This window comes from Erinaceus europaeus, chromosome X (assembly GCF_950295315.1).
Source record: "Erinaceus europaeus chromosome X, mEriEur2.1, whole genome shotgun sequence".
Lineage (NCBI taxonomy): Eukaryota > Metazoa > Chordata > Mammalia > Eulipotyphla > Erinaceidae > Erinaceus > Erinaceus europaeus.
The window spans coordinates 106,160,898-106,181,052 of record NC_080185.1 but is presented as its reverse complement, the minus strand read 5'-3'; the positions used below and the strand labels follow the sequence as shown (position 1 = coordinate 106,181,052).

At 40.5% G+C, this 20,155-nt stretch overlaps 1 protein-coding gene across 8 annotated transcripts in view; it reads left to right on the top strand.

Annotated features, from left to right (window-relative positions):
• The window catches only part of GK (glycerol kinase), an 84,934-nt gene that overhangs the window by 22,370 nt on the left and 42,409 nt on the right, over positions 1-20,155 (top strand). For 4 of the 8 annotated variants that reach the window (XM_016186302.2, XM_060182757.1, XM_007518827.3 and 1 more), the window contains exons 4-6: positions 4,537-4,614; positions 16,493-16,569; positions 19,059-19,196. In XM_016186302.2, coding sequence (XP_016041788.2) covers positions 4,537-4,614; positions 16,493-16,569; positions 19,059-19,196 — 293 coding nt within the window. Of the gene's footprint in view, positions 1-4,536; positions 4,615-12,998; positions 13,083-16,492; positions 16,570-19,058; positions 19,197-20,155 lie in introns of all 8 variants that reach the window. The other 4 variants (XM_060182754.1, XM_060182756.1, XM_060182755.1 and 1 more) reach the window with 2 other exon arrangements.

Genomic DNA, 20,155 nt, shown 5'->3' with positions numbered 1-20,155 from the left:
TTAACTAATTTTTACCTCAGACTTTAAGTTAATTTTATCTTTATGAGAATTACGTTGAAAACCTTTTTCATTTAACTTTGCCTGGTAAGAATTTAGCCTTAAAGTTATATTCTTAACCTTAAAGTTAATGTTACCAAACTTTAAACACACACATACACATGGTCTTCAATATACAAGGAGAGAAACTTTTGTTACGAAGACATATCATTTTAAACACGAATTTAGATCTATACTGCCTTAGCCATTCTGGGAGTGCGTTGTCCAGCGGTGGCCTCTTGGGCAGCTTCACTTCTAGGAATTGCAGGTTGCGATCTCTGGACGAATCTCTGTGTATTTTAGCTCGTCTGCCTTCAGACCCAAGCTGGAGATCTCGGCCAGGGGCCCCAGTTTCGGCAGGGAGCCCACGGTCTCCAGGTGGTCCGGGATCTGTCCAGACTTCATAGCACGAGGGTGGGCGGGCCAGCTGTGCAGAAGGCGCGGGCCGAGGTGCCCCGGGGTGGCGGCCATGATAGGCTGCCGCGGCCCTGCCCCATGGCCCTGCCATGTCTGCTGCCCTGCTCACAGTGGCCGAGCAGTGTGGAGGGAGCCCACGCCCAGTGCCCCGTGCCACGCGGCAGAAAGCCGGCTCATGCGGGCTGGTGTTGGGCTCTTGCGGGCTGGGGTTGGGCAGAAACCACAGAGTGTTCCAGAGATTAATGTTCCAGAAACAGCAAAACAGTCTCGTGAAGAATGGGCAGATGCCTTTGGAGATCTCTTCACAAGCAGAAAAGAAGGCCATAGTGCATAGGTAGCCAAATTGTCTTCACTTATCTGAGAGATGCGCAGGTCCGGTCCCACGTTGTAGGCATCATATGTTGTTTTATCCAGGCTGGCTTCACCGGCGGGTAACAGAGACACACGGCTGGGCTGAGAACGCAGTTTAATCTTTATTCACGAACAGGCAAATCACCACACCATGTGCTTTTCTCCATCATCCTCTCTCCACTGCTGCTGCTGGGACTCTGCCCATCCTTAGCATAGGGGGCGGGGAGAAAGCGGGGCTTGAAACTAGCAAGGGGCAAACCAATTCTTCTCAGAGGTCGGGGGGAAGGGAATATACCAATATCAGTTCCTCAGCTCTCTGTACCTGCACTTGAGGTCTGGGTTCTCTTACCCCCTCCCTCTATCGAAAGGCGAGCAATAGCTGTCTTTCTGTCCTGATGGAGGCTCCTCCCTCCTCCCGTGCACCAGTCCAATCCACTCCTATCCTTTCCTACAAGGAGCAGTGCCATGTCCCATTGAGATCCAGCCCTCTTGCCCTGTGCCACACCTTTTCTCCCTCTTCTGTGTTCTTACAGGTATTTTGGTCTTCTGTCTTTTAAACACAACTCTGGATATCTTCCCTTTCCTAATGCCTCCTAAGTTTCCTTGGAGTGGAGTCTCCATCATCATTGAATCTCTAGACAAGATGTTAGATAAAGTAAGTGAGTCTGAATTAGGGAAATATGACTTAGATTAAGATTACTTCTCATTCCCCTCAGTCCCCCCCTTTTAGATTCTTTTTTTTAATTCCCACCAGTGTGGGCTTGGTGCCTCCATGACACATCTGCCACTCCGGGTGGCCATTTTTTTCCCTCTTTATTTGATAGGACAGTGAGAAACTGAGAGGGGAGAGGCAGATGGAGACAGAGACAGAGAAAGACAGACACCTGCAAACCTGCTTCACTACTTATGAAGCATCCCCCCTTCAAGGGAAGAGCAGGAGCTTGAACCCAGGTCTTTGCGTATGGCAGTGTATGCACTTAGCCAGGTTCACCACCATCCATGCCCCCCCTTTACCATATTTATTTATTAACACAAGACAGAAAAAGAGAACCAGAGCATCACTCTGGCACATGGGGTGCCAAGGAACCTCATGCTTCCAAGTTTAGTGCCTCATCAGTGTGCTACCTCCCAGTCTCCCTCAGCTCTGTTTTAGACAGAACATGCCTGTTGTATTTTATTCTAGGTGTACAACTTGAATATTGCAGACAGATAGTTGCATATTCTTAGGAGAGATAGGGGAAGAACTTTAACCCACATCATATGATAGCAAGCGGTTGAAGGAAATACCATCGTGTTGCCTACACAGGGGTAGAAAAGACTGAAGAGACAAAATAGCTGTTTCAGATTTGTGAAAGACAGGCATATGGGAGAAGGAAAAATCGTAAGCGTGCCATCAAAAGCTATAGCTAAAATCTGTAGGCGTAAGCTACAATAAAAAGGCTGTTTAGGACAGCGGAGATAGCATAATAATTTAAAGGCTGCCGTGCTGACAATGAGGCCCCAGGTTCAAATAAAAAGGCTGTTTAGGACAGCGGAGATAGCATAATAATTTAAAGGCTGCCGTGCTGACAATGAGGCCCCAGGTTCAATCTGCACCACCATAAATCATAGCTGAATAGTGCTCTGGTAAAAAAAAATTAAATAAAGACAAAGAATTTAAGAAAATACACAAAAGCCATAAAACTTGGCAGGTGATTCTACCAGAGATTTGAGCCCAAGATAATGCTGTTGCTAATAATAAGCCTCAGAGGTCTGTCCTAATCTTAAATTCTGGAAGAGCTCAGTTCTTTAGCCCTGTGTGTTCAACCTGGATTGCGCAATAGACTCATCTGCAGAATTTTAGGGCAAAGCAGCAAATGCTCAGATCCCACCCTGGGTCAGTTAAGTTAAAAATTTTGATCCAAGGTCAGGGCACTGGTATTGTTTTAAAGTCCTGCAGCTGATTCCAATGAGCACCCACATTTGAGAGCCTTTGCGCTAGTGAAATCAGTTGATACGGTATGATATGGATAGCGTTTTACTTATTGTAATATCCTATAACTGTAGAGGCTTGAACTACATGTAGACCAGTGTATTACATACTGGATTTATGCCCAATTCAAACTCATAGGTATTGTAAAATGATGTCAAAATACATGAATTAAACTGAGTTTCTTTTTAAATTTTTATTTATAAAATGGAAATATTGACAAGACCATAGGATAAAAGGGATACAATTCCACATAATTCCCACCACCAGAACTCCATATCCAATCCCCTCCCTTGGTAGCTTTCCTGTTCTTTATCTGTCTGGGAGTATGGACCCAGGGTCATTATGGGATGCAGAAGGTGGAAGGTCTGGCTTCTGTAATTGCTTCCCTGCTGAACATGGGCGTTGGCAGGTTGATCTGCACTCCCAGCCTGTCTCTTTCCCTAGTGGGGCAGGGGTCTGGAGAAGTGGGGCTTCAGGACACACTGGTGGGGTCATCTGCCCAGGGAAGTCAGGTTGGCATCATGGTATCATCTGGAACCTGGTGGCTGAAAAAGAGTTAAGATATAAAGCAGAACAAATTGTTGACTAATCATTAACCTAAAGCCAGCAATATTGCAGATGAAGATTTGGGGTCTTCATTTTGGAAAAGGCTAGTAGGTCTATTTTAGGTATATTCCAGAGGGCCCATGACCTTACTAGTTTTTGCCTGAACCTGACATCTGATATTCAAGTAGATCCAAGTTATTGTCTGTGGAGATGGTGTCATAGTTGGAAAAAGTACTAGAAAGCTGGATCGGGGAAGAGCATAGCTCCCAAATCTGGGGAAAGTATATAAATAGTGTTAACTATAAACCCCACCATTTTGATCTGGGGCCCATATTCAGCACAGGAGCCTGTGTAACCTCTGTGTCCCTGTAGGTCTGAGTTTGCATTCTGTGGTCACGGTTAGGAACATTCCAGGCTGCACTGATTTCGGGCCCCATCTTCCTCAGGTAGTAGGGGAGAGTATGTTATCCAACCTCCCTTTGGAGAATGGAACATCCCCTACTATTGTTGATCCACATTGAGGGGCAGGTCCTATAGGGGCCCACAAAGGGGTCCATTATATTGTTCCTGATGGAGATGATAAACTGAATTTCTAACCATAGTATGAGTTGACCTCATAGAAGGGATTTTATCTGTGGTCATTTTTGTAAAAGGTCCATGTATACACACACACAGACACACACACACACACTCAAACACTTGAGGGGAATTTCATGTAGCAGTTGTTTAATAACTGACTGAGGTGACTTGTGGTATCAGAACAATGATGTGGGTATTGTATCTCTGGAAATTCACTTCTTCTTCTTCTCCTTCTCCTCCTCCTCCTCCTCCTCCTCCTCCTCCTCCTCCTCCTCCTTCTCCTTCTCCTTCTTCTTCTAGCGTTTGCCCTTCTTCCGTAGCCAGGCATGGAAATTCATTGATTATGCTTTTTAGAAGGCACCCCTAGAGCCTTTCATTTGGACCTTGTCCTGGCAGTGGTACACAGAGGAATCTAGAAATAAAAGAACACACTCAACATTGGGTTCACTTTTCCTGGCTTGCTCAAGAAAAATAAACAATACAATTATTCCAGACTTTTTTTTGGTGGGTGGGGGTGGGGAAGATTGTTACAGTTTTGTTGTATCTGGCTACCAAAAAAAAAAAAAAACCTATTTTGAAGTAGTTTTCTACTTGTTTAATTTTCTCCTCCCTTCTGTTTAACTTTCCCTTTCAAGCCATTGGTGTTAGTAACCAGAGGGAAACCACTGTAGTCTGGGACAAGCTGACTGGAGAGCCTCTCTACAATGCTGTGGGTAAGCTTCTGTGCCTGGATTTCAAATGCAAGGTCTCTCTCCACCCCTCCTTGGGAATGCTGTTATACTAAAATACGTGCCTACAAAAGCATGCAATCATGTTTCCTCTAATCTGATGGGATAGGTGCATGAGTCCTCTACAAAATTTGTTCTATAGTTACCATTTTCCAGCTATTTATTCATGCATTGAATTAACTCTTTCCTGTGTCCTCCTCTATTCTAGACTCCTTGTATAATAAACACTGGCAAATATGGCCAGAACAGTTTCAGAATCCTGTTTCTGATTTCTAAAAGAGATCTCACCTCCTCCTGTCCCCTGAAATTACAAGTACAAATGGTCACAGCCATCACTCTCTAAAGCACTTGCATAGAAATTCCCACCTTGGAATGAAAGTTGACTCTAATGAGGCTATCAAATAAATATATCAAACTTTTGGCAGTTGCTGCAAATTTGGCTATTTCAGCAGGGGTTCAAAAACTCAGCCTCACACACCACTGTAAAGTATAAAGAATTACTCCCTATTAAATGTAAGTGACCACAGATGCATTCTAGCATCACTCTTATCATATGACAGTTCAGCACTGAATGACACTGTTATTTGCTAAGAAAGAGAATTTTATTCTAAATCTATAGCCACTAAAAGACATTATTCTATCACAAATGCAAAAGCACATTTTTTGTTAAAATAACTAGATTGGGAGGGAAAGAGTCAGAAACTGTCAGAGATGAAATGATTTATAGAATGAGCTAGTCTTCTGTTTCAATTAGTTCAATAATATAGCTAACTTAGTATTCATTAGATAAAGGTAATAAATGTTTTTTAAAAGTTCAAGTATCGGGGCTGGGTGGTAGTGCACCTGGTTGAGTGTACATGTTATAATGCACAAGGACCCAGGTTCGAGTCCCCGGTCCCCGCCTGCAGGGGGGAACTTTGTGAGTGGTGAAGCAATGCTGCAGGTGTCTCTCTGCCTCTCTTTTTATCTCTCCCCTTCCCTCTCAATTTCTGGCTGTCTATCCAATAAATAAATAAAGGTAATAAAAATTTAAAAAGTTAAAGTATCTAATAGTATGTTATAAGAAAGCATTTTCTTAAATTCTTTTTAATTATCTTTATTGGATAGAGACGGCGAGAAATCAAGAGGGAAGGGAGGAGATAGATAGGGAGACACCTGCAGCCCTGCTTCACCACTTGCAAAGCATTCCCCCTGCAGGTGGGCACCAGGGGCTTGAACTGGGGTCCTTGTGCATTGTAACGTGTGCGCTCAACCAGGTGTGCCACCACCTGGCCCCTCAAAGAAAGCATTTTCTATCTCAAGTTATGACTCATGTTTTGTCTTATGGTTGGCATCTTTGTCTATGCAAGAATTTATATTTTCAAATAAACTTTTGAACCAGAAACATTTAAAAAATTAAAGACTCAAAGAGTCAATTGCTATCAAAAGTCCCAGTACACAAAAATACATCTCTTAAACTTGCTTCCTCTCATTTTCATGAGCACTTAGTTTCAGATATAAGTAAACAGAATGCTACATGTGTAATGACTAGTACCTAGGAGAGTATTCTTTAACAGACCAATGTTATCTATCTTCTGGAACTAGTGAGGGCTACACACACACACACACACACACACACACACACACACACACACACACCGTGAAAGGAAGGGCTACTCAAGGGAGTAAAATGTTCCTGTGAAACTATTAGACTTTGAGTTAGTAAAATTGCAACTTTGGATTTTGTGTTGGATTCAGTTCAATATTTTGCCAAACTCTGTGTGATTTGATTATTTATTTACCCCCCCATGTTTTGAGGTATTAATTCTGACTGTACCTATAGAGTAGCAAGAACCAAAAACCTACCCCAAAACCCAAAAACCTGTGTTGTCATTTGGATAGAGGTTAGGTCAAGTGAGAGGCCACAGAGAGCCATGCAGAGTAGTTAGCCTTGATTCACTAGGAAGCTTGGGACAAAGTGGGTCAGAAAGGAGAGTTTTGTTTCCCATAGTAGAGGAATGTGCTATTTCTCAGGCATGTGTATGTTGAAAATAGTTAGAAGGAAAACAAACAAATCTCTGAAGGGTTGTAAGACCACCAAGGCAGTGAGGAATTGTGAGGCCAAGGTGCAGGAGAGAAGAACCCAGACATGGAAGCCTGACATTTGGTGTGACTTAGATGCTAAGCCTACCTGGAGATTTTGAAGGATCACCCATTTACCAGCTAGGCAGGAAAAGGGGTGCCAGTGGCTTCCAAGGGTGGAAATGAATAAGTTCCCAGACTTATGACTGGAACTCTGAAGGGAAACTGGAAATATATAAATACTCATAAGACTCCTGATCCATATCTAAATGATTTTATACTCTGATTGGACCAAGACAGTCTGAAAATATAAGTGCTCCTACCTTAACTTCCTTTGAGAAACAAAAGTAAAAACTATTATTGGAGAGAAAATACCTTTACAGTATTTCATGTACCATGACTAAGCTTCTTTGAAAACATAAAATGGGAGTTGGGCAGTAGCGCAACGTGTTAAGTGCAGGTGGCACAAAGCGCAAGGACTGGCGTAAGGATCCTGGTTTGAGCCCCTGGCTCCCCACCTGCAGGCTCTTATCTTTCTCTCCTCCTCTCTGTCTTCCCCTCTTCTCTCCATTTCTCTCTGTCCTATCCAACAACGACATCAACAACAACAACGACAACAATAACTACAACAATAAAAAAGGGCAACAAAAGGGAATAAATAAGTATTTTTAAAAACACATAAAATACAAGGGCCAGGTGGTGGTGTACCTGGTTAAGTACACACATTACAGTGTGCAAGAATGCAGGTTCAAGCCCCTGGTCCCCACCTGCAGGGCAAACCTTCACAAATGGTGAAGTAGGGCTGCAGCTGTCTCTTTCTCTCTCCCTCTCTCTCTCCCCCCCTCCTCTCAATTTCTCTCTTTCTATCCAATAAATAAATAATATTAAAGAATAAAAAATAAATGGCTGTACACAAGAAGAATTTGGGGTCCCTGGGGTAAAGGGTTCTGAACTTCTTGTGTTGTCAGGGTCCATTCGTAAGCCCTGGGGTAAGAAGTTAAGTAACTCAAGTGATGCTTAAAATAAGTTGCTATAAAGATAGCCAATAAAACACTGTTTAATAACCAGTATATGAAGGGTGGGAAAATTAAGATGATTTTAGAAAACAAATATGGAAAGAAAGGAACATGAAGCAGGAAGAAAGAAGGCATTTCTATCCAAACAAAAATAGTTACATTAAAAAAGACATTCATCTCTGCACAGTAAAACCTAACAGAGGGGCTAACTGAGACTGCTAATGACTTGGCGGTGTTAGTGCAGGAAGACAGAGTAGCAAGAAAAATGCAAATGGGCAAGATACAGTCCTTAAGGTGATGGGCTGAACAGGGCGGAGATGACACTGCAGGATTGTTCAAACTTATAACAGGACTGCATGAGTTTTAGCCTGAAATAACAGAGGAAATTGAGTAATATTTAAGGGGTGCCAACCTAGAGGGGAAGAACAGCTTTTCTTCAAGAAGGTGAGTGTTAGGCATGCAATCAAAGCTAGTTTCAGGGCAATTAGAAATGTCTGGTTCTATTAGAAAGAGATTGTTCCAAAATGCGGACAAGTCAGTAGCATCGAGGTGGTAGCTTCAAGTCATGGTAGATGAATTCACTATAGGACCGATTGTATGATCAACTAATCCAACAAACTGTAGGTGTCTTTCTATGCCCCAGGTTCAATGATGACCCCATGGCATTTAGTGACAAACCAGTCTTACATGGTTGGTGACACAGAAAGTTAATGATGGCACTTTGGAAGCTAGAAGGAGAAAACGGAATAGAAGGGGAGAAAAAGGAGTACTCAGCTGGGAAGAGAAGCCAATAAGTAATGACAAAAATAGATTCTACCTCTTGTTTTATTTTATCCAGGAAAATACTAAGGCTTCATATGCATGCCAGTCTTCAGTTGAGAATAGCAACAGAACAGTCTGCCTTTAACAGTTTTAGCTTAAAACAACACAGGGTGGGATTGATGGAAGCAGAATCAGATTTTCTCATTTATTTGTCTGAGTCTCTTTGTCTTTGTTTTGATTGCAATCTCTGGATTCTCTCTCTCTCTCTCTCTCTCTCTCTCTCTCTCCCTCTCCCCCTCCCTCTTATTCTCTGATAAATCTCTACCACTCTATGTTTGCAACAATTTCTCTTTATTTTTCTCTTTGCTTACTTATTCTAACTATCGAGCAGTATTTGTTATAGAGAAGCAAATGAGAAGAGTAGTCTACATGTCTGTCTTTTTAAAAACTTGCCTTTTGTGTGGATTTTTTTTAATGGCTCAGGTGTCCTTGATAAACAACTCCTTCACCCTCCAGGGCTAAAACAGTAGAATTTTAGGGTACGAGGAGTAGGTATAACATGAGCTTGTTGAAAAATGAAAAAGTTTCTTTATTCTTGCCTGCAGTAAAGGTGTGCTTGTTTACTGGCATCTATTGTAACAGATGCAATTTAAGGGTAGAACACCAATGGCCTGTTTGAAAAGTTCCATGTAGTTTAGGAATTTGTGTGTTGATTTTGTGATAAGGGAGGTGTATCTCAAACAGAGAAGTGTCACTTTGTATCACTACTTTCTAGCCAAGGTGCCAGGCCACAGCTACTGACTAGAATGTAGAATAATCTTACAGGGGGGGAGTTGCAGGAGCTTTGTGGCTCTGGCTCTGAAGCAGGCCCTTGGCTTCATTCACCTCTCTTCTGTTACCCTCTTTCCTGTCCTTTTCTCTCTCCCCTTGAGCATTCTCTCCATCAGTTTTCGTTATTATCCCACCCCACCCCACCCCACCCCACCGCAGTGTGTGTGTGTGTGTGTGTGTGTGTGTGTGTGTGTGTGTTCCATCACCTGGAGCTGTATCTTCTCACTTTCTGTCTAAGCAATTTCCTTCCCAAAGGACTTTTTCCTAGTGGGTTACACACCTTGTTATTTTCTAGATGTTATTAAAAAAAAAAAAAGAAGAACAAAAGAAGGAAGGAAGGACAGAGAGAGAGAGAGAGAAGGTTTGCATTAAGTGATGTGCCAGAGAACAAACCGATAAAGAAGCCCCAAAATTGCCCAATTGATTTAAAAGCCGTGCAGGGGAAGAACGGAACCGGTGGCGTGTAGGGTCTCCATAGGCACATTTCTCTACTGTCACACTGCCGTGTTCAGACCTCGAGGAAGTCTGTTTTCCCCACTTCTTAGCCAGGCTTGTTCACTGCGATGCAACTAGACAGTGTGTATGACAAGCCAAGTGCAATGTCACCTCTCTGGTAACTTCCTATGGTGGGGTACAATTCATGAGTTAATATATAAAAGAATTATTACTTGTGGTTAAAAACTAATATACAGGAAGGTGAGAGTCAGTGACATAAGAATTTACTACATAAAAATAATAAAAATCTATTTGTTTCTGAACCATTTTCCTTATTCAAATGATATTATGATATAATGTGTTTAAGTTCCCTCTGACACACCACTCTTGTGTGGCATGTTGCAATTTTACGTATTGATCATCCTCTTTGGCTTTTTAAGTTCATGCGAGTTAACTGTGGACCAGTGATGAAACCTGTATAATTATCTGTTGGGGTCTGGAGGGACCTTGAACTGAGTTTCATCTTTTCGGGAACTGGGTTTTATGTTTTAAAATATTGTCACAGAAGTATGGAACAAACCATCTAAAACCCCTGAATATACATGACTTTAATAGCAAAATGCCATTTTGTTTTCATTGTTTTGCTTTGGGAGGAAGCTTTTAAAAAATTATTTATTATCAGATAGAGCCAGAGAAATTGAGAGGGGAGGAAGAGATGGAGAGGCAGAGAGACACCTGCAGCCCTGCTTCACCACCCATGAAGCTTTCCCCCTGCAGGTGGGGACCAGGGGCTTGAACTCGGTCCTTGCTCACTGTAATGTGAGCACTTAACCAGGTGCATCACCACTTGGCCCTATGGGAGGAAGCTTTTTTTTTTTTTTTTTTGTAAAACATAAGAATACAAGCTGATTTTATAAATTATTGCAAGTCTATTATTACATTATATGATTTTTCTTCTTATTTTTTTTTCCTGAGTATTGCTCAGTTCTGATTTATGGTGGTGCAGGGGATTGAACCTGGTGCCCTAGAGCATCTCTGCATAACCACTATGTTATATACCCCCACTCTTACATGATTTTTCAAAAGCTTCAATCTCTGTAATCCTGTATAAAGAAATACTATCATTTTGTAATGACTGAAATCTTCAATTCTGATCAACTTTAATTACAGAAAACTAGATTTCTACTTTGAGTTTTCTACTCTTTAATAATTCTTTTTATATTTATTCATGAGAAAGATAGGAGAGAAAGAACCAGACATCACTCTGGTACCTGTGCTGCCAGGAATCAAACTCGTGACCTCATGGTTGAGAATCCAATTCTTATCCACTGTGCCACCTCTTTTTAATATTTCTTCATATTCCATTTAAGACTATGAATTCATTCTGGCTACCCCTACACAAAGAGGATTCAATTCTGGATTCAGACTCCAGGTTAAAATTTCAACATTTCCACTAATTACCACTCTGTGCTTATCCCCCAGTAGTTAGACTTGAGAAATTAGAAATATCATTTGCATATACTCGAGGTCCAGATCAATGTGCTAATACATGAAGGGTACTTACAATAGTGGCTGGTAGACAAGAAGGTACGAGAGAGTGCTACCCTGCTGCTGTTCTGTATTGGCTGATGACCTTTTCAGTCTAGGAATACCAGATGAAGTGATTTATTCATACACACTGGTTGTTTTGTTTCTTTTTTGGGGGGCAGAGACTATCTAGGGTATGATGCGTATGGAATTCTGGCATTAATGCACTAAGAGCTGTCATTTCAAACCCCACTTTATATATGCACATGTTCATATGTATATTTCATTAATGCTACCAGTGACTTGTTCTGGCATCTGTATACAATGATCCAGCAGTCTACTCCCTTCTTGACTAGGGTGTGTGTGTGTGTGTGTGTGTGTGTGTGTGTAGTTAGATTTTTAACTTACCCCCTGTCCACTTTTCTTTTGCCCCCACTACTTTCTGAAAATGTCATCTGGTAAAGGACAGTTAGTAATAATATCTCTTCTCCTTTGTAAACAACCTCTTACCTAGCTTGATTAATAGCTTAATCTTCCTATGGTCATATCAATGTTTCCATTTTATAAGTAAATAAATTAATAAAAAAATAGCTTAATCTTTGGCAATTTGTAACACATAGCAATTAACTCTGTTTTGCTATTATGTCTCTTCTGAGGGGAGCAACCCAATAATACTTTAATACAATAATGCAGGCCTTACTGAGGGTATGTCCTAAAACCTGGAGCCTCACCTTCATCTCACTTCCTGTCAGGCTAGAGGTTCCTCATAACAAACCATAGCAGAGGAAATGTGTTTATACCTTTGCTTCTAGCCAACTGAAAATAATTTAGATTTTTTCCATTGTATTTTAAACTTTTTTTCTTAGCTATTTATCTCTTCCATTGTTATGCTTAACAAAAAATATGTAAATTTCACATACTCTAAAAACCATTCCTTCCTGTGTCCTATTAACTACATTACTAAACCAACCTGAGATCATAGGTATTGAGGCAAGTCCCATTTCTCTTTGCTCGTAAAACAGACTAAAATAAAGTTTATTTAATAGAAATGAAAGTTTCAGATCATCTAAGTTATGTTTTCTCCCCATTCCTCTGGTAGTCTGAACCATTTACATCTTACTTAGTTGGTGTAAATAAAAGGCATACCTTCTAGAAGGAAACCATGTCGTGTTCTAGACTCTCTGGTATTTACTTTCCTTATCTGTTTTCTCCCCAAACCACTTTGGCACTTGGCAATTCCCTGTTCTCTCTGCCTAGATGCTGGCCATCTTTAGGAAGGTGTGCTTTCTTGGATCATGCCTTCCCAAATGAACATTTTCATGTCTCCCACAGAGATTGTACCACACTCTGTTCTAATGCCTCTGAGGGGATGTGCTCACTCAATACATTCCACAGCCTTTCAGTGCAGTAGTTGAGTAAACAGTCAATAACTGAGCCACTTAATTAGGACTCATCTATGTAACCCAGAAGGGAAGAGTCATCCTGAACAAGAAGCAGGTACTTGCCTGGCCTTTGTCCAAATAGAAGTACTGTTGAACCAGTGTCTCTGAGTGGACTGCCTTTGTTCCCATTCTCCTCCGTATCTCTTCTTTTCCTGTGCTCAGCTGTGTAGAAACATGTTCATTCTGATGAACTTTCCCAAGTGATATAACATTTCTATGTGCTCAACAAGAGAACACAGCCCTTGAGTCTGGCCATCTCTAGCATGAATTGCCATTATTTCTCCTAATGCTCCAGCTGCTCCAGTTTCTCCTGGCCCTTCAGATCCAGTTGCCGTTGTTCCCTCTGGCTCTTCAGTTCCAGCTGCTGGCACTTCCTCAGGTATTGGTGCTCTGGCTCTTGCTCACCTCCCATCCTTCCAACTCAGATGTGTTGGGGAGAAATGACCACTGCTGCTGGATCTGGATCTGGCATTTCTTTTGATTGTTCTCAGAAATTTCCTCCACGAGGGGCTTAGTCTTCCAGCTTGGGGTCTTCTCTTTGGCTTTTGGTCTCTCATTCTGCAAATCTAATTCTGCCATCTTAGTTTCTTTAATGAGTTTCCTAATTTTTTTGTTCTTAACTCAATTAATTTTGAGCATTTGTGAATTGCTTAGTAGTGTACCAACCACTGACAATATTCTCTTTGGCAGTTGTACTAATTCATTTCATGTTTTCTAATTGCCTTAAACTCTTGGGCTATAAAACTGAACTAAGTATTATAACAGCCTTCTGTGATCATGGAATATTAGAAGAGGACAAAGACTTTTAGAGATGGGTTAGTCTCACTGCTTTATATTATACACAGGAAACCCAGGCCAAGAAGGGGAGAGTGATTTGCTTCAGTCATCTAGCTTGGTGGTGGCAAAACCAGATTTAGAATTATCCAGTGTTTTGACTGTTTTTAGTGAGTTATCCCTGTGAATAATATGGCAGATACTTGTAAACTTGCAAGTGAGGAGTTAAGTGCCCAGTGGCCCTTGCTAATGAACAATTGAGTCACTTTGTCACTGAGTCTTAGGAGGCCACCTGGTTGTCAATTTGCCTTTAGTGTTGTTTTTAAATAAATGACTGGAATAAATCCAGTATCCTAAATAGCATGCCCTAGACAGAATGCTTTCAAATCTTAGTTTAGCAATGTATAACTTGGGATATACATGGAGAAAGGCTCAATCCTTCCTTGCCTACACCAGAACCTAAAAGTACTTGGTAGGGTGTATGTTTTTTTTTTTCTAGTTTTCTGGGTGGTTCTGGTATGTTTTCTGGGCAAGAACCAGGGCTTTGGAGCAGCTAGCAGTGTTTCTTAGAGTAGAATACCTATTTAAGAGACCTGTTTCGGGACCCTGCTCCCACTCCTTTTATCTCAGTTTCTGGAAATTCTAGTTGTTAGTAGCCCATTTAAAGCTCTCAGGTGATTGATACATTTAGAAAAAAAACCACTAATCCAGAAAGCAAAAACCCTAGAGCTATCACTTTTTTACTTCTCATTCATGCCCCCTAGTAAGAAGACTTCATGATTTAGCAAACCCACATAGACAAGTTTCTCATTCAGTAAACTCTGGTAATTCCCATTCTAATCCATCCTATTTCATTTGTCTAAGTGGGTAATAGCAACTTTTCACTATAATGGTCTTAATCCTCTTGCCCACTTTAGTTTAAAGCACTGGAGATTGAGATGTGCTTGTTAAATTCTACTTGTCACAGATTCAAAATTTCAAATCCCTTGCCTTTCCTCAGTTACTTCATTATGGGCTTTCCTGCCTGGGAGGAAAGTCTACTTCTGTCACAGGCAGTACTGCTACTAGGTGAGAAGTAAACTGCCCTTGTTCCTGGACACAGGAGAGCTTGCCAACTCTGTGATGATGTCACCATGGTTTGTATCAGTCACAGTGCAAGCTATAGAAAACTCAGCCCTAGGGCAGGGAAGCTAGCATAATGATTATGCAAAGAGACTCACATACCTGAGGCTCCAAAGTTCCAGGTTCCATCCCCTATACCCAACCATATGCCATAGCTGATCAGTGATCTGGTAAAAAAGAAGGGGAAAAAAAGCAAGGTAATTCTTAAGCAGCAAAATATACATCTAAATTCACCAGGACTTTAATCATGATTTAAAAATAAACTGACTACACAGTTGGTTTTAAAAAAAATAAAAACTCAACCTCAACTAAATATTCAATAACATTTTTAAAAGGGACTCTTAGCTGTGAAACCATAGGTCCAAGGGCAACTTCATCCAGACCTCATTTGGTATGGACTCAGACAACATCATCTGGATCCCCTACAGGTGTCTTTCCCTGGGTGACTCCCATAGCTCTCTCTTTTTAAGACAGCAGGCTCTAACCCCACACTGCTGAGCTCAGAAGGAAAGAAGGGACTCTAGGAAAAAGACCTCTCTAAGCTCTTTCCTGAACCCCACTGGGGTCAGGGCATATAATGCCAGATCTGGGGACAGGGTTTAACCTCAGAAAAGTGAAGGATGAGATGAAGGATGAGAATCCCTGAGAGAATTTGAATTCCTGCTTCCAGGAGTAGGGACAATTAAAAAGGAAAATGGGCAGCAAACGCAGGGGTCATCTATAGGCCATATATTCCCATGGTCTTCCTCTTTGCCCTGCTTCCTGGGTTGTGATGGGCCTTGTCTGGCTTCCACACCGTGAAAACTAGGAGAGTATAGAACCCAGTTGATGCCTGTAAAAGCAGGCACTGTCAAAATCAGGCAGAGAGAGCCCTCAAGGGAGATGACAGTTAAAATAATTAGAAAGAATTGATTAAAGTTCGCTACAGGAAACAACTGGTTTCTAAATGAAGAGAAAGAAGCTGTAGTTAAATGGAACAGAAACCAGACACTAAGGCCAGCATCGAGCTCATGTAGTCTTCCCTGATTTTTGAGAAGGCAGTCAGTGCCTAAAAATATCAAGTGACCTCTCCCAAGATCAAAAGTTACTAAAAGTTAGGTACAAAACTTAAATCTGACAAGCAAAGCTCAGCCCATCCATTGGTTACCTTCACTCACTTTATGGACTATTTATATCTATTGCCTTCTCTTTCTCATGCCTTCTGTCATAAAGTGGTACAGAAATAGTTCTTACTAGGGGATCCGAAAGTGGATGATATTTATTTAAAGGTAGAGATAATGTCGATCTGTTAAAATGGAGATTTGTTTTTAGAACCCAGCTTAGAGGAAGAATGATGACCTTTAAAGAATTCTTTGAACATCTCCAGGTTCTAGCCTACTTTGAAAGAGTTTAAAGTAAATGAAGATTCCATACACGAGAGACTGGATCTTACTTGTTTTCCTCGAGTAATAATCACAAGTTCCCTACTTTGTCACAGATCTCTCCCAAGTTTCTCAGATACACACTTTGTACATGGTACTGTGGTCTAGGGCTTAAGCACTTTGCACGGTAGCCAGTCTGCCTAGCACTTCCATTTTCTCCGCACTCACAGATGCTTAGAAAATCTACATCCTAAACACTTTTTTATTGCCATAAACAAGATACAGAATAAAGAACCTAAGGTTTGTATTATTCTCTTGGATGGTAATTTTTCATAAAAGCTTTATATTCTCATCAGTTTATTCTAACAATATGACCATTCATTTCTAATTTTCTAATTTCTGAAGCTCTAGCATTTTAATTGCTTTTATGGAAACTAATCAATGGTCTCCTATCCTTGACAGTGATTTCATTAAGCTCTGGTGTTTAAAAATGAAGTTTTTCATATATATATTATTATATTTTGGCATCCAGTGTGGCTTGACCTAAGAACACAGTCTACCGTTGAGACCCTTAGTAAAAGAATTCCAGGAAATAATAACTTCGTCAAGGTAAGAGATCTTTTCAGAAGTATGCTTATACAAATGTTTTTTTTACTTTAGAGTTTTAAGATTTTATCAGAAAGACTTTAGACATTGAATAATGCATAAGTTATTTGATATAATTTATAGGACTTATAGAATATTTCTCCCTAGGTAGTTGATGCTAACTAAAGCCTTTACCTTCCTGTTTTTCTTTCCCTGTGGTGGTGGCGTGGAGCCATTAATACTCCCAAACTGACAGGCTAGAGCCAACGCTGTCCCAGGGGATTGAGCCATCCTAATTCAACTAGACTTTCTCATCTATCCCTTTGTTTACTCTTATTTATCAGTGAAAGTTTTGGTGTGTGCATGTGCGTGTGTGTATCTGTGTGTGCGTGTGTGCGTGTGCATGTGCGTGTGTGTGTGTGTGTGTGTCTGTGTGTGTGTGCATGCGCACACAGCTGAGTTAGGGAAAGACAGCTGAAGACACTCCAACCTTTTACTGAACTTCTACTTTTTTCATATGAAGAAAGGCTATTACTGTTAAAGATTGCCCAATTTCCAATCCTTATCTAAATCTCTCTTCAAATAGAGAAATTTTGAAACAGACCAGTTATTTTTCTTAGCAAGATCAAAAAGGTGTGTGTGTGTGTGTGTGTGTGTGTGTGTGTGTGTGTGTGTGTGTGTGTGTGTGTGTGATCGTTCCCCTTTATATTTGTCAGTGGACACTTGGACATTTTGTTGTGATTCTTGGTATCAAAACTAGTATTCAAATCCCCTTAACTGTAGCAATTTAACAACCATTTCCTGCTCTCACCCATCCAAATAACTTCAGGGTGGTCTTGAATATGCTTTACCCTTGTCCTAATTGTTCTCTTTATCACCTTCCTCCAACCCTCTAGGGGTGCAAGCCTTTCTCGACTGCCATTTTAGGCAACCTTTGCATTAGCACCTCATTATTGACTTTGTGGAGTGAACTCTGATTCTTTAAATCAAAGAGTATTTCCATAAATTGTTGTGTCATTATTTTTGAACTCTGATTTTTTTTCTAGAAAAACTAGAAAACCAGTAGTTTCATTCTGAACTTCTAGAGTTACATGGAAGTATTAGATCTTCTGATTTGAGTTTTCTTACTAACCACCCACTTTCCAGGGTTATTTGATAAATGAAGAGGATAGAGATCAGAGGAATAAGATAGTTCCATTGCTTTGGTATATGTACTCTCTTAACCACCTCCATCAGCTCTTTATTAAATTAATATACTGACAAAAATATGAGCTTGTTGCAGGGGAGCAGGGCAAAAAGTGCATAAGACCCCTTTAAGCTTTCGATGGTACGGTCCTAGACAAATATACACATGGAAAACTCACGAGTCTCCCCTCAGGTTTTTGTTTTTTTTTTTTAACCAGAGGACTACTCAGTCCTGGTTTATGGTGGTGAGGGGATTGAACCTGGGGCTTTGGAGCCTCAGGCATAACCTGAGGAGTCTTTGGAATCTCTTTGCATAACCATTATGCTCCCTATCCTGCCCTTACCTTCCTTCAGTTTTAAGGAGACCAGTGTTTACTGAAGCAAAGCAGGGTTAGCAAAGAGAGAGGAAAATACACCCATAGACATGTGAAGACCCTCAAGAATGAGAGTCCAGTTCTCCTGAGGTAGATCCCGAAGGAAATAACTTTAGCCATTGTCTCCAGCTGAGCATATCTGCATTCACCTGCACCTGATGGCCTTACCCAGGTGGAAGCGGAGAATGCAGACATCTTGGCCCTTGCAGGGTGCAGGGGGAGGTATTGCTTGCTAAGTTCTTAGCAAAATGACCCTTTCTCTAAGATTGATATCTTTCATTTTACCTTAATTCAACCTTCTCTCCCTTTGTTCATGGTACTAGCTGCATTTAGGTGCCTGCTCTGCTGCATTGAGCACAACTCTGTATTATGTCAGTCAGGCATGTCCGAGTTCTAGTTTATTCTCTACTAACTGTGTATTACTTTGCTTAACTATGTATCTACAAATAATTATTTTCCACACACATAAATTTGTTATATGAAATATGTTGTTAAGTCTTATATGTATTCAGACAAAATTTTATGGTTGTGGTCATTCATTTATCACTTGATAAACTCTGATTTACAGTAGTTTACATGTCACTTTTGTGCAGTATAAGATAAAAAGAGTTTGGGGAGGGACACCATACTAACTCATCACAGGCATAGACATTTGCATCTCACTATAATACAGGGCGTTGCTGTTGGTTATTGTGTCATTTGATTTTCCTCTTACCTTGCTATGTGGCCATGAATGCTCTCTGAACTTACAAACATATCACTCTGATCTTTGCTCTCAAATATATGTACTTTCCTGTGCCATATGATAGAAGGATTTTTCCAATAATACTGTGTGGCTGCTTTTATGGCCACTGCATATTTGTAGTTAAAGGAGTATTTTTGGTTTTGTTTTCTCTGTCATTTTAAACTGTTCAGAATTTAATTTGCTGGCTGAATTTCATATCTCTTTTTTAGTCCAAGACAGGCCTTCCACTTAGCACTTACTTCAGTGCAGTGAAACTTCGCTGGCTCCTTGACAATGTGGGACAAGTTCAAAAGGCAGTTGAAGAAGACAGAGCTCTTTTTGGGACCATTGATGCATGGCTTATTTGGGTATGTTTAAGTATTGAATTGTCAGAAAACTCATGATGCATTTTTTGTATAGGAAAGTATAGAAAATGTGTTATGACTTTTCTGACAACCCAATGTAATGTGTCTGGAGGAATTTCTTTTCAGATAACTTTTATTATTTCCTCAGGTACTGTTTTCTACAAAAAGTTTAGACTTAAGTTGACAGCATGATTAAGAAAAAAAGCATTCAAGAAAGAACAGAAACAAACCAATTCATGTGATCAAACGTATAGGCTCCTTTTTTTTTCACTTCAAGCATATTATTTATTCTAGAAATACAGTTTAATAAATTATGGTGTATTGATTGATGAAAACTTTCATACTCTGTTTTTCTTAAATACTTTATTACTGATTTAATATTGATGTATGACATTATAAGATAATAGGGGTATAAATCCACACTGTTCCCACCTCCAGAGTTGTGTCCCCATTCCTTCCATTAGAAATTGCAGTAGTTCTCTCACAGATATGGGTTGACTATTAAATATATATATATATATATATACATACATACATACATATATATATATATATATATATATATATATATATATATATATATACCCTCTATGGTCCTGCCTCTCTCTTCCTTTCTAAACCACACCACTGCCTATTACTACTTCAAAATGTCCTTCCATTTTTTCCCCTTTTTTCTTTTTTTTTTTCCCCCCACCAGAGTATTGCTCAGCTCTGGCTTATGGTGATGTGAAAGGATTGAACCTGGGACTTTAAAGCCTCACACATGAGAGTTTCTTTGCATAACCATTATGCTATCTATCCCTACCCTCCTTTTTTCCTCTTCTTTCTCTGGGTCCTGATGGAATTGGGGTTCAGAGTCCTGGTCATCTTCCTTTAGCATTTCTCCCCCTCTGGGGGTATGGACCAAAATTGTTTTTATGGTGCAGAAGGTGAGCGTTCTGGCTTCTTTAATTGCTTCTCTG